At 41.5% G+C, this 13,632-nt stretch overlaps 1 protein-coding gene across 1 annotated transcript in view; it reads right to left on the reverse strand.

Moving 5' to 3' along the window:
• The window catches only part of LOC129177331 (myosin-7-like), a 38,517-nt gene that overhangs the window by 3,710 nt on the left and 21,175 nt on the right, over window positions 1–13,632 (reverse strand). The window contains exons 25-37 of the mRNA XM_054768321.1: window positions 12,023–12,412; window positions 10,329–10,455; window positions 10,143–10,261; window positions 9,886–10,082; window positions 8,367–8,550; window positions 8,134–8,299; window positions 5,664–5,788; window positions 5,259–5,567; window positions 4,988–5,191; window positions 2,367–2,663; window positions 579–683; window positions 407–502; window positions 191–325 (exon numbers count right to left, since the gene is read on the reverse strand). Coding sequence (XP_054624296.1) covers window positions 191–325; window positions 407–502; window positions 579–683; window positions 2,367–2,663; window positions 4,988–5,191; window positions 5,259–5,567; window positions 5,664–5,788; window positions 8,134–8,299; window positions 8,367–8,550; window positions 9,886–10,082; window positions 10,143–10,261; window positions 10,329–10,455; window positions 12,023–12,412 — 2,454 coding nt within the window. The remainder of the gene's footprint in view (window positions 1–190; window positions 326–406; window positions 503–578; window positions 684–2,366; window positions 2,664–4,987; window positions 5,192–5,258; window positions 5,568–5,663; window positions 5,789–8,133; window positions 8,300–8,366; window positions 8,551–9,885; window positions 10,083–10,142; window positions 10,262–10,328; window positions 10,456–12,022; window positions 12,413–13,632) is intronic.

Raw genomic sequence — 13,632 nt, forward strand, 5'->3', positions numbered from 1 at the left:
AGTTGGAGAAGGGGGGAAGAAACAGCTTTTAGCTCACATGAGATTAGTTGTGTCTCGTATTCACAAATGGACTGGGATCATCTTAGTTGCGAAACCACGCTGCTTCCCGAGTGTGAGGATAAGTGCAGGCGGGGGGTGGGCGTGTGTAAGAAGGTCAGATATCTGCTGCAGAGTGCATCACGCTTCTGACCTTGGAGCCGGCGTCGCGGCTCTTGGCGCGGAGCTTGTTGACCTGAGACTCGGCGATGTCGGCACGCTCTTCAGCCTCGTCCAGTTCATGCTGCAGCTTCCGGAACTTTCCCAGGTGGACGTTGGCCTGTTCCTCCTGTTTGGTTTGGAGCAGAATGGAATAAGCACACACGAACACGGGCGGCGGGGGGGTTGGGGGGGGGGCTTTCACACGTACCGACTCCTCAGCGACTCTCTTGTAGGCTTTCACTTTCAGTTGCAGCTTGTCTACCAGATCTTGGAGACGAGTAAGGTTCTTGCGGTCCTCCTCGGTCTGTTCAAAGCAGAGAAATGATTCCACCTTTGAAAATGATAGCCTTCTTCCTTCGTCTCAACGATCAGCAACACACCTGATAGGTCAGCTCCTTGATGCGACGTTCGTACTTGCGGACACCTTTCACAGCTTCACTGTTTTTCCTTTGTTCCATTTCCACCTCGCTCTCCAGCTCCTTCACCTGAGCAAGCACAGCAAACCAGCCTTAGACTTCCACTTTATTGACAACGATGGGAATTCAGTGATTGTGGAATGAATGAGGTCCTGTAGCGTTCACTGAGGGAACGGAACTGGAGGAGTCTGTTGGAGAATGAGCTCCGAATGGTTAAAAATGAAGACATTACGAACACCGTTATTGCTTTCCAGTGACGGGTTATCCAAGTCATGACTATTTCAAACGATACCAACAGTCAAATGTGCTGCCTTTTTATAGGCAGACCATATTTTCATGACCAAAAACTCAAAACCAAAAGGTTTATTCAAAGATGCCTTATCGTTCAAAGGAGCCCGTGGCTGTTTTTTATTGGCCTGTGGCACATTCTAATAATATCATTGAACAAAAAAACTAAAAAAGGAAAAATCAGCAATAAATTTACAAGAAAAAGTTGAAATATGAAGAAAAAAAAGTCAATATTTTATGAGCATAGTGATGTTAATTAGGGGAAAAACATAATTTTAGTAGCATAAACTTCAAATATGAACTTTTTTTTTAAGTCGTAATATGAAAAACAAACAAATCAACTGATAAAGTTGTAATTTTTTGAAAATGAGGTTGTGGAAAAAGTAACTAATATTATGAGTAAAAATCATGTTATTTTATAATATAGCATAAACTTGAAATATTCAACAAATATCTGTTTTTTCTAAGCCGCAACAGTAAGAAAAACCAACAAAACAAAACATTTTATTTATTTGTTTCTCATAACATTATGTCTTTTTTTTATTTAGAAAAAACAACTTTTTTCTTTAACGTTTCAAATCCCTGCTCCTAAATTGAAGTTGTTTTTCCTCATAACATTACGAGTTTACTCGGGTGATATTGTGACTTTTTTTCTCATTAGAATACAACTTTTTACAACTTTTTTATCTTTATTCTCGTACAATCGCAGCTGTTTTATCCATTTCTGCTGTTGTTTTATTTCAAATCAGTTTCAACTTTCTTCTTACAAATGTTCTTCTCATAATTAGGACTTTATTCCCATAATATTAGAACTTTGTCTGCAACCTCATTTTCCAAAAATGCCAACTTTATTCCTTGTTTTGTTTGTTTTGCATGGTATTACAGCTTTAAAGAAAACCTTTCTTGAATATTCCAGCTTTATGTTGCTAAAATGATGTTATTTTTCCTCAAAATATTACGACGTTATTCTCTTAAAATTACAACTTTGTGTCGTTGGATTGCAACTTTTTTCTCTTGATAGTTTGACTTTGTTATAAAATGACTGCTTCTTTTTCCATTTTTGTTGTGTTTTTTTTTTTTTTAGTTTTCTTGTTAAATTATATTTTTAGAATGTGTCGCAGGCCATTAAAAAAACAGCCACGAGCCACAAATGGCTCCCGGGCCGCACTTTGGAGAGCCCTGTCATCCATGCTCATGGATATAGAAACATTTAACCAAATGGTTTAACGAGCGGTGCTGAAGGTTCCAGAATGTCTTTGAACTTAACAAGGCTGAGCTACGTTGAACTTCTCGATGGGGATCATGCTTCGCCACATTCTGGAACCTTCAGCACCGCTCATTCGAACGTAAAAGATGATTGGAGATGTGATTCCACTACGGGAAAAGGATGGTTGGGATAAATCATGAAGATCCCCAAACGTGACATTCATGCCCACGATGTGTGAGGAACAGGATCACACTTACCCTGGTCTCGAGCTTCTGCAGCTGCTTCTTGCCGCCCTTCATGGCAATTTGTTCTGCTTCGTCCAGACGGTGCTGCAGGTCTTTGATGGTTTGCTCCATGTTCTTCTTCATGCGCTCCAGGTGAGCACTGGTGTCCTGCTCTTTCTTCAGCTCTTCTGCCATCATGGCAGCGTCGGTGATGGCCTTCTTGGCCTTCTCTTCTGCATTCCTGCACTCCTGAACTGCTTCTTCCACTTCGCTCTGAAATTGGGATGCATCTGCCTCCAGTTTCTTCTTTTGGTTGATCAGAGCAGTGTTCTAAATATGACATTGGAAGAAACTTTGTTATACTTCTGGAAACACGTCAACCAGCGTGTACTGTATGTGTTGATGCTGCTACATTTTGCTGCGGATTTTTCCAGACGACAAGTAGAAAATAAGAAATGCACCATGAAGTGAATAAAAAGATTTACAGTCGACCCTCGCGTTATCACGTTTTTTCAGAAATGAATGGTGGCAGCTGTGGCGGTGACAAAATATACAATAAAAAGGCTACAAAGACCCATTTAAGCTAATTAAGAAACCGATTTAAAAGAATAATTGAAGGATAAGCACCTCCAGAGTCATTTGCACTTACCATCCTGGGTTTTGAAGGCGACCAATTAAGTCTAAAAGTTCTGTATTTCATCTCCAAATGTTTCTCCCTTCTTTTCGCCTCAAAAGCAAATGTTGGCTACAATGACTGTAAACATCCTCTGGCTCGTATCCGCTATGTTTGTACCCGAGTGATAGTACAGTGTTCCCTCGCTCCATCGCGGTTCACCGTTTGCGGACTCACTCTTTTCGCCGGGTTTTTTTTTAATGATTTTTTTTTTTTTTTTTTTTTTTACAGCATATAAATGCAGTTACAGGCCGAGTCTGGCCCTTTAAGAAGAATCCCATTGTGGGAAGTTGAGTGTTTTTGTTCTGTGTTTTAGCGAGGCGGCGTCTCTCTCTCTCTCTTCCCTCTCTCTTCTGTCTGCACCGCCTATTGTCTTCTGTGTCCTGATTGGCTGAAGACCATTGTCAATCAATCTCTTTTGTCCCGCCCTGCCGTGTCTCCTCTTGCGTCATCGCTAGCTTGCTCGCTTGCGGTCTTTGTATGTTTGCAAGTTTTCTCCCCAACAAAACCCACAATGTCGATTAAACGTTCTGCGCTGGAAAGGCAGAAGAAGCCAACTGTGACACGCTGAAGGAAGGTAGAAGTTGCGGCTGAAGGGCGGCGTTACGGAATAAATGAATCTTTGGTTCGAGGAGGAAGAAAAACGACGACAGGAGCAATATGTACAGCGGAGGCACGGTCAGAGGAGTGAAAAGTACGTGAGCCACTTAATAATTTGTTGTCTCCAACATAATAGGTTGATCATTAAAATCCAAAATATGATCAAATGTTAACGCCAGTCTGAGAAAAGGGTATAAAGTGTATGGTGAGGGCGTTTACAGCCTCAAAACACATACAATCATTGGAAACAAATAAATTTGGCGACTTCGTGGATTTCACTTATTGTGGGCCGCTTTGGGAACCTATCCCCTGCCATAAACGAGGGAACATGGTAGTCCAATGGCGTCACGTCCGGAAATGAGACTAAACAGTGAGAGCTCGCTCGTCATGGCTGCAGGCGCCATCAACTATAAATGTCATTTTTGAGAATTTGTCATTCGCTTTCCAAAATGGAACAACGTAGAACATAATTCCAAACAATATATAACATATTTAAGCAAAGTTGATGAATCATGTCAGGGACCCTTTAACTCGTTCAATACCAAAGACGTATTTATATGTGTTTATAAACCCAACAACATATTTATACGTCTTTTACCAGGTTTTATTTTTTAGCGCAAGAGGCAAAAAGAGTCAATGACACAAGTGCACACCAAAAGATGTCACTTTTAAAGCAGCTTTAAGCCATAAAAACGGTATTTGGTCGGAGGTGAATGTGACTTTAAATGGAAAAAAACACACGACAGGAAGGAGGAAGTGGAAGAGCGTGGAGGCATGTAGCGTGCGGAAGGTTACGCATTGTAGGGACATTTTAACGCATGCACAAACACAGTTCAGTTCTAAATGTGAAAAATGTAAATAGTTGATGGTGTTACAGTATATTTGTAAGTAAATTGTTATTATGATGTTTTTTGTGTTGTTTATGTTGCTATGGTTGTTTAGATATTTGAGCTGTCACAATAGCAACAAATATTTGTGTCAAAGTGAAAGCTATGCTTTTTCACAAAAAGCGTTGCATTTTCTCCCTGTTTTAGTTGGGAACTGATATTTTCCCGAATCGTACCTGTGTTCTACTGCTGATTACTAAAGAATGCAAAAAGGTAGAAACACACTTTTTTTCTGGTGAAAGACAGGAGTCTAATGTTTCGTTTGGTGGGTTCCATGTTTGTATAACCATACAACACAATATTCTGTGTGCCTTCAAAGATGAGTCCAAATGGTGTAAAATGGCCGCTACTGAAGGGGTTGGGGTTGAAAGAGTTCAAGAAGCAATGTACTCATCGGCATGCAAAATCATGACCCACTGTGGGGCGAAGTGTGTGCAAGTGTAGACGAGGCGTTATGCTGGGAGAATGTGCTCAATAAAAGATGAGAGTTCCACCTGTGAGTGCAGCAGCTGCACCCTCTCGCTAACGTCCAGCAACTCTTGCTCAGCAAGTTTGCGACTTCTCTCCGTTTGCTCGAGAGCAGCCCTCAGCTCTTCCAGCTCAGCCTGAATGAGGTTGTTACGTCTCTCCACGATGGCGATGTTCTCCTTCAGATCGTCGTTGGCACGAAGAGACTCATCCAGCTGGATTTGGCAATCCTTCACAGGATGATATCAACCATTAGTCTGATACAGTCAGAAAGCTCAGGAGTTCTTACGAGCTTACCTTCAGGTGCGCATGAACAGACTTGAGTTGTTTCTGAGCCTCAGCTGCCTGCCTGTTGGCCTGACTTAGCTGGATCTCCATCTCATTGAGGTCGCCCTCCATCTTCTTCTTCAAGCGAAGGGCCTCGTTCCTGCTTCGACACTCGGCTTCAAGTGAACCCTGCAGGGTGTCCACAGTCCTCTGCAGGTTCCTCTTGCTCTGCTCCATCTCCTCGTCCTTCTCAGCTAGTTTGCGCTCCATGTCCGCCTTCATCTGGTTGAACTCAAGCTGGGCCCTCAGAATCTTTCCCTCCTCATGCTCCAGGGAGGCCTATGATGGACATCAAGCCGTGGAATCATGTTCACAGTTTGAGTGGGTGGAAGGGTAGGAACAACGCAACAAACTCAAAGTTGAAAGATTTCCTACCTCGGCTTCCTCGAGACCAGACTGAATTTCGCTCTTTTCCTGCTCCAGCTGCTTACGAACCTTCTCCAACTCATGAACGGTCTTTCCTCCCTCGCTGAGTTGCTCGGTGAGGTCCGAGATCTCCTCTATTGTGGGGAGACGTTTGCAATGAACTCTCATTTGGACAATTTAAAGGAAAAGTGCACTTTTTTTGCCCATGTAAGACATGAACACACGTCTTTCTCACGCTTTGAACCCTGCAGCTTATACAGCGATGAGGCTAAAAGAACTCCAACTCCCATGATGCTTTGAATGCAGCTTCAAGAAGAAGTGAATTTGACGAGTGAAGTGGACGCTCATATCACATTTTGACCTGTTTTGATCGGACAGATCTTAAGTAAGTTTGATCAAGTGTAGAATTACTTCAGCTTCTGTTTGGACTGCTTTAGCGTAGGTTGATTAGTCATGCCTGGAAAGTGGGGTGCGTGGATGATGTCATATAAAGGCGACTTGTAGAGACACGCTTCCATGCTTCCATGCATGTTGAGTTGAATAAACAGAGCCAGCACGTCCGCTCCAAAACAGTTAACGTTTTGTCTTGTCAAAGAGTGACTTTAGACGCCGTACATCTCGGACGCTACACTATCGCCAACAGGCTTTGAAAAGCCGGACTACTGCATGATCAAGAGGACAATTCAAGCTAAGGGACTAATTTGCCTCGAGACAAAAGATGCCAGGAGTGACAACGAAAAAGAGAGAGACCAACAAAGTGTGTGATGAAGGAATTTTGAGGCGGGTCAATTGTGAAGACAAGGACCACTTTTGTGGATTTGGTACCCAGGAGGAGGATGAGGACAGCAATGAATGACTTTTCTGGGAAATCAAAATATACTATTACATAAATGCTTTACACCTCGCCACACCACAGTGGCTAGCTACTAGCTAGCGACTAGCTTCACCACACACTGGCTCACAATGCCTCAGGCCGCTAGCCAAAGGTAACGCTACATATTGGAGCTGCGTTGTTGTTTTTGATGCTACTGTAGGTGTAGCGTTCCTTTCTATGTTGCTATGTGACATCAATGCACCCAGGAAGGAAGTTCCCAAAATACTACAAGTATTCATGTTACCATGAATGTACGTGTTACTACATCCTCACAGCATGGATAGAAAACCATCAAACACTGTTGGAGCTTTTTGGAGGTGTTTTCATGGCGGCAAGTGCAAGTAAACAATAAAAGAGGTGACTTTTCACGTAGTCTGAAGCAGTAAAAACGGGCACGCAGTCGCACAAGTGCATTTGAAAAGAGCTCAGCATGCATCTTTTCCATGTTTTAACGCGCGCGACAGCAAGGAGCAAGTGGAAGAGCGTGGAGGAGTGTAGCGTGAAGAAGGTTCCACACTGTAGCGATATTTTAACACATGCACACACACGTGCACACACACAGTTTAGTTCCAAATGTGAAAAGTGTAAATGTATGTATTTGGATGTGTTTTGTGTTGTTTATGTTGGTATAGTTGTTTAGATATTTCAGCTGTCGCAAAAGCAACAAATCTTTGTGTCAAAGTGAAATTTTTGCATGAAATGATTCTTTTCACAAAAAGCTGCTTTTTCCCGTTTTAGTCAGGAACTGATATTTACCTGAAACTTACCTATGTTCTACTGCTGATCACTAAAGAACGCAAAAAGGTAGCAACAAACTGTTTTTCCTGATGAAAGATGGGAGGATCATCTTTCTGTTGGTAGGTTCCATGTTTATATAACCATAGAACAGATCAGTCCAAATGGTCTAAAATGGCCGCCACTGAAGGGGTTGTCTTTTGAAAAATGGCTGGGATTGAATGAGTTAATGACCTCGGGTGGAGGTGGAGGTGGGTGGAGAAAAGTGTCAGGTGTGATGTGTGATAGAAGAGTTTCAGCTAAAATGAAAGGAAAGGTGTACAAAACTGTGGTGGTGTTTGGTCTAGAGACAGTGTCCATGAGGAAAAGACAGGAGACAGAGCTGGAGGTAGCAGAGATGAAGATGCTGAGGTTCTCTCTGGGAGTGACCAGGAAGGATAGGATCAGGAATGAGTACGTCAGAGGGACAGCACATGTTAGAGGTTTTGGAGATAAAGTCAGAGAGGCCAGACTGAGATGGTTTGGACATGTCCAGAGGAGAGATAGGGAATATATAGGTAGAAGGATGCTGAGTTTGGAACTGCCAGGCAGGAGGCCTACAGGAAGACCAAAGAGGAGGTTTATGGATGTAGTGAAAGAGGACATGAAGGTAGTTGGTGTGAGAGAAGAGGATGCAGAAGACAGGCTTAGATGGAGGCAATTGATTGGCTGTGGCGACCCCTGAAGGGAAAGCCCAAAGGAGAAGAAGAGAATGAGTTGATGACCTGCCCCTTTTTTGATCTGTTTTTAGATCTTTAGAAGGCACAGAAAAGAGAAAGACGTGTGTTCATGATTCCTTGAATGAGCACCAAAGTGAAGGTGAATAAATACCCTGTAAGTTCTTGTTCTCTCTCTTGACAGTTTCCAGTTGATCAAGGGACTCCTCGTAGGAATTCTTCAACTTGAACAGTTCGGTGCTGAGACTTCTGGCTTCTTTCTGAGAGCCCTCCAGCTCGCACTGCGACTCCTCATACTTCTGTTTCCACTCAGACACGATCTGGGACGAGTTGAAGAAAAGGCGGCATTGATGTATCCACCAACTGGATGCTAAACAACAAACTCACCTTGTCAAAGTTCCTTTGCTTCTTGTCCAGAGCAGCAGCAGCAGCGTTTGACCTCTCCACGTCCACCATGAGGTCTTCAATCTCATTCTGCAGTCTGTGTTTGGTCTTCTCCAGAGAGGAACATTTAGCATTCACCGCTTCCACAGCCTCCTCAGCATCCTGCAGACGCTGAGCCAGCTTCTTCCTGAAGAGTTCACTGGTCAGTGCTCTCTACTGGTCACACTTCCCCAATTATAGGAAGGATTTATGGTCAAAGTAAGAAGGAACCCCTTTGACTTGGAACGATACCATTCACAGTACGAGTGGCCCTCGGGTTCCACAACGTACAATGTCTGAAGATTTGACATGGATGATCCGTTCATGTCTTTCACTGTATGATAGCATTTTAGCAGCACAGAGTTCAAATATGACTGACTTTTTTGTCCAATTTGGAAAATGAGGTTGGGGATAAAGTTATATTACAGGAATAACAAAATACGATGAGAACAAAACCAGAATATTATTAGAAGAACATTTACAGAAAGTTTAAATATTTGGAAAATAAAATTTCAAAACACATCAGAAATGGGAAGAAAAACGTGTCAAATGTGATGAGAACGTTGTCATATTCGAATGAGAAAACAGGTTGCACTTTTATGAGGAAAACCTTCTAATGTTATGAGGAGAAGTAATAGCACTGAGCAGCTAGCATAGAGCTGACTTCTTTTTCAACAATGTAATATTATGAGAAACAAAGAAAAAGCTGTAATATTTGGAAAATTAAAAAGTTAGAATATTACGAGAATAAAGTCAGAAATAAGAGATAAGTTTTACGGTAGGAACGTTGGAATTGTTTTTATCAGAAATGGAAAAAACAGCTGTAATTTTAGGAGAATTAAGAGATATTATCAATAAAAAGTAGTAGTATGAAGATGAAATGTTCAAGAAAAAGGTTTAAAGGCGTAACATTACGAGAAATAAAACAAAGACTGCAGTTGGAAGATTACGTCGGGAAATATGAGAATTAAGTCCGAATATTATTCGACAAAAATTTACAGAAGAAAGTTTCAATGTATGGAAAATAAAAAGAAAACAACAGCAGAAATTGAACAAAACAGCAAAAACGTCAAGTTCCTCGGAAAATGAGGAAAAATCATATCTTTTTTTTTTAAACGATGAGAAAACAACAACATTTTAGAAAAAATATGTTGGGGAAAAGTTCTAATCTGACGAAAACAAAGTCACCATATTATGGGAATGAATTCAGAATGATGAGAACAACGTTGAAATAGTTGAAAAACAGCAGAAATGAAAAAAAACTTGTCATTTTACGAGAATAAAGTCAAAATATAAGTTAATATAAGTTGTAATCGAATGAGAAACAAACAATCGTAATATTATGAGGATTCATGTGGCAGCGTTTGGTCTGCATGAGATGCAGTTTGTGTTGAAGTACACATCCAGCAACTCCTTAGCGTATCTTTACTAAATGTCATTTCACTGTGTGGCCCTGGCTGGAAAAGGCGTATAGTTGACTTACTTAGCTTCCTCCAGTTCTTCAGTCCTCTGGATGGCGTCCGTTTCGTACTTAGTTCTCCACTGAGCCACCTCAGAGTTGGCCTTGGACATGCCACGCTGCAGCTCAGCCTTGGCCTCCTGCTCCTCCTCGTACTGCTCTCTGAGCAGGTCGCAGTCGTGGCGAGAAGACTGCACGGCATGCGCTAATGCGTTCTTGGCCTACATCAACACGCGATGTTCATCTTTTGGAGTCAGAATCATTCAAACAAACGTCCAGACCTTGATTTCCTCCTCGAGTTGTCGCTTGAGATCTTCAAGTTGCTGGTTGTAAGAATTCTTTCCTCTTGTCAGCTGGGAAATGAGAGAGTCTTTCTCCTCCAGTTGTCTGGAATACTCATCTGGAAGGATACAGGTCGGGTGTTAGCATCATTTTAGCATCATCTTCCCGTAGAAGATACCACTGACCGTTCTCAGCTTGAAGCTTGGCTTTCTGTGTGCTGAAGTCATTCAGGGATCTTTGGCATTCATCACATTTATTCCTGTAGTCATTCATTTGATCCTCCAGAGTTCTGTTGGTCTTCTCCAAGTGGGTCTGGAAAGTGAAGGTACGTTGGTTAGCACTCTTCGGAACTACAATCCTGGTAAGAGTATGTAGCAGTGGCGTATACTGTTACTGTACACGCCATGCGGGATGCTTGTGTAGAAAAGTATTGTATGACATTTTTGGGCAGCAAGTTATTGTTAGCATTATGCATTATTTTAGCTGTTTGAAAACGTACTGAATCAGCAAATTTGAAATCATATTTGTGATTTTACAAATAAGGGATTTGTATGTTCTCTCTACTTGGCATTATGAATCATCCTCAGCCTTCTTTTTTGCAGTACGTTTAGTGAGCGAAGATTGCTTTTATAAAGATTAGCCCATATCTCCACACAATACGTTAGACATGCTAACACCAGACAGCAGTAGAGTGGAGGGATTTCTGACCAACAACACATTTTGCTGTATAATTATTACTTGATTTGCTTTATAATTATTTATAATTACAATTATTATGCAATATGGAAGTATTTCTCGCCACCTTATTTGTATATTTTTGATACGAGATTTCCAGCTCATTTTTTTGTCTATTATGATCCCAGAAATGTGTTTTCTTTCATTCTTTCAATGTCCACTCCGTCTGTTTGTATTTGGTCGTACGTGTCCTTTCTGCTATTTCCAAATAGCATTATTTTAGTTTTACTTACGTTCAAGGATAACCTGTTTTTAACAAACCATCTTTTTCATATGACCATTTCATCTGTGACTTTTTAAACAAGTTCTTGTGTGCTTTCACCAGAACAAAAAGCGGTGGTATCATCCGCGAATAATACCAACTTAAGTCCTTTGTTACTTTACAAATGTCGTTGATGTACAAGTTAAACAGTTTTGGTCCCAGTATGGACCCCTGGGGTACTCCACACATGGTGTATAAACTCCCAGATGTGTATTCTCCTAGCTTTACAAATGGTTTCCTCTTTGCTAGGTAGCTTTTAACCCAATTTAAGACTAAACCTCTAATTCCGTACCTTTCTAATTTTGAAATTAAGATATTGTGATTAATTGTATTGAAGGCTTTTGTCAGATCCATGAATACTGCAGCTGCACATCTTCTGTTGTCTATGGCAGTAGTGATTTCCTCCGTGATTTCCATCAGTGCCATAGAAGTTGAAATGTTGGCTCTGTATGCGTATTGACTGCCTGCTAGTACTTCATTCTTATTCATACATTTGTCCAACCTGTTATTAAATAGCTTCTCCATCACTGTAGAAAATTGGGTTATAGGAAACTGGTCAGTAATTTGTAAATTGACATTTGTCTCCATTTTTAAACAATTGGAACGACTTTAGCTATTTTCATTTTGTTTGGAAATGTTCCAGTGTGAAATGATACGTTACTGATGTATGTCAACGGTGCTGCGGCCATTTCAATTCCATGACAGCTGTTTTGTTGCCATTGTTATATTTGTCCAAACAAAGGGACCTTTAGTTGTATCGGGCATTAAAATGAGCAAACTGAAGAAACAAGGGTGTTCTAATCATTTTTTCCATGACGGTATGTTGCACATTTCCGGCGCTATTATTCAGGCTGTGTTATTGTTAAACACGGCGTAGCCTACCTTAGACTTTGCAATCTGCTCCATGTTGGAAACGACATCGTCCAGTTCCAGCCTGAGTTCGCTCTTCTCCTTCTCCAGTTTCTGCTTGACTCTCTGCAGGTTGTCAATCTGCTCCCCCAGGTCGGCAACACTATCAGCTTGTTTCTTCCTCAGTGTGGCTGCAGTGGCTTCATGCTGCAGAGTGGCCTCTTCCAGGTCTCTGCGCAGCTTCTGGAACTCGGCCTCCCGCTTCTTGTTCATCTCGATCTGGACGGACGTCGCTCCACCGGCTTCCTCCAGCCTCTCGCTGATCTCCTCCAGCTCTCTGGCCAGGTCTGCTCTCTGCTTCTCCACCTTGGCTCGAGCGGCTCGCTCTGCCTCCAGCTCTTCCTCCAGCTCCTCGACACGGGCCTGTTGGTAGTCAGTGACGTGCGCTGAAGTTCATAGCAACATGATGAACCCAACAGAGTAGCTTATCCCCCGCCAAGCGCAAGCGTAGCGCCATGGTTATGTTTTTGCCGCCTTTATCGGTTTGTTTGTTCACAATAACTTGAAAAGTTTTGAATGAATTTGGATGACATTTTCAGGAATTGTTGGAAATGGGGACACTGCGAGATAGGACCATTTTCGGCAATTGTGCATATAACTCCACAAAAAATGGTCAGACCACTTTTTTGGGACATTTAGCCTTCCCGGTACTTTGCACTATCATGCTAGGTGCTAGCATGCTAACGTTACCATGTTAGCATTTCTAGCATGCTAATGTTAACATACTAGCATTTTTTGCAATTTTCATGGGTAAACACATATAAACACTTAGCAGTACCATGCTAGGTGTTAGCATGGTAATGCTAGCATGTTACCATTGCCAGCATGCTAATGTTAGCATACTAAAATTTTCTGCTATTTTCATGGGTAGACACATATAAACGCTTAACACTAGCACACTAGGTGTTAGCATGCTGACATTTGCATGTTAGCATTGCTAGCAAGTTAACATGAGCATAGTAGCATTTTTTGCAATTTTCATGAATATAGACTTAAGCAGACACTAGCGCCATCATGCTAGCTGTTACCATGCTAACGTTAACCTGTGAGCATGCTAACAATTATACTAACATTTTTAGAATTTTCAGACGTAGGCACTTACACAATTAGCGCTATTATGGTAGATGTTAGCTTGCTCATCGTTAAGATTCTTTAAGTCATTCAAACCCTTCCATGGTATATTTTCATGGTCAAGGAATCTAAATATGTTGATCAAATAAATGTAGGATATACAGTATATACATATTATATCATATTTATGGTGTAACTCACAATATGGGCGCTTGGCAGAGGTCTATACCCCTCCACCTTCCATCTGTTCTAAATGTGCAATTCCATAATTCATACTCAGTCAGTACCAATAAAAGTACAGCAGAGCCTTGCCATTTGCCATTTAACGTAAATGTTGGACACACCCATAAAAATCCAGAAAAAGTAAAACACTTAAGGCCCTGTCCAAAAACAGGAGCGCTTGATTTGGTCACCCGCACAGTACGAATAAGTGAGTAATCTTGTCTCATTGGAGGGTTTCTATTTTTAAGTAATCGGTTATCAGACCTTTTTTAATCTTATCGGATTTATCA

This window comes from Dunckerocampus dactyliophorus, chromosome 2 (assembly GCF_027744805.1).
Source record: "Dunckerocampus dactyliophorus isolate RoL2022-P2 chromosome 2, RoL_Ddac_1.1, whole genome shotgun sequence".
NCBI classification, from domain to species: Eukaryota; Metazoa; Chordata; class Actinopteri; order Syngnathiformes; family Syngnathidae; genus Dunckerocampus; species Dunckerocampus dactyliophorus.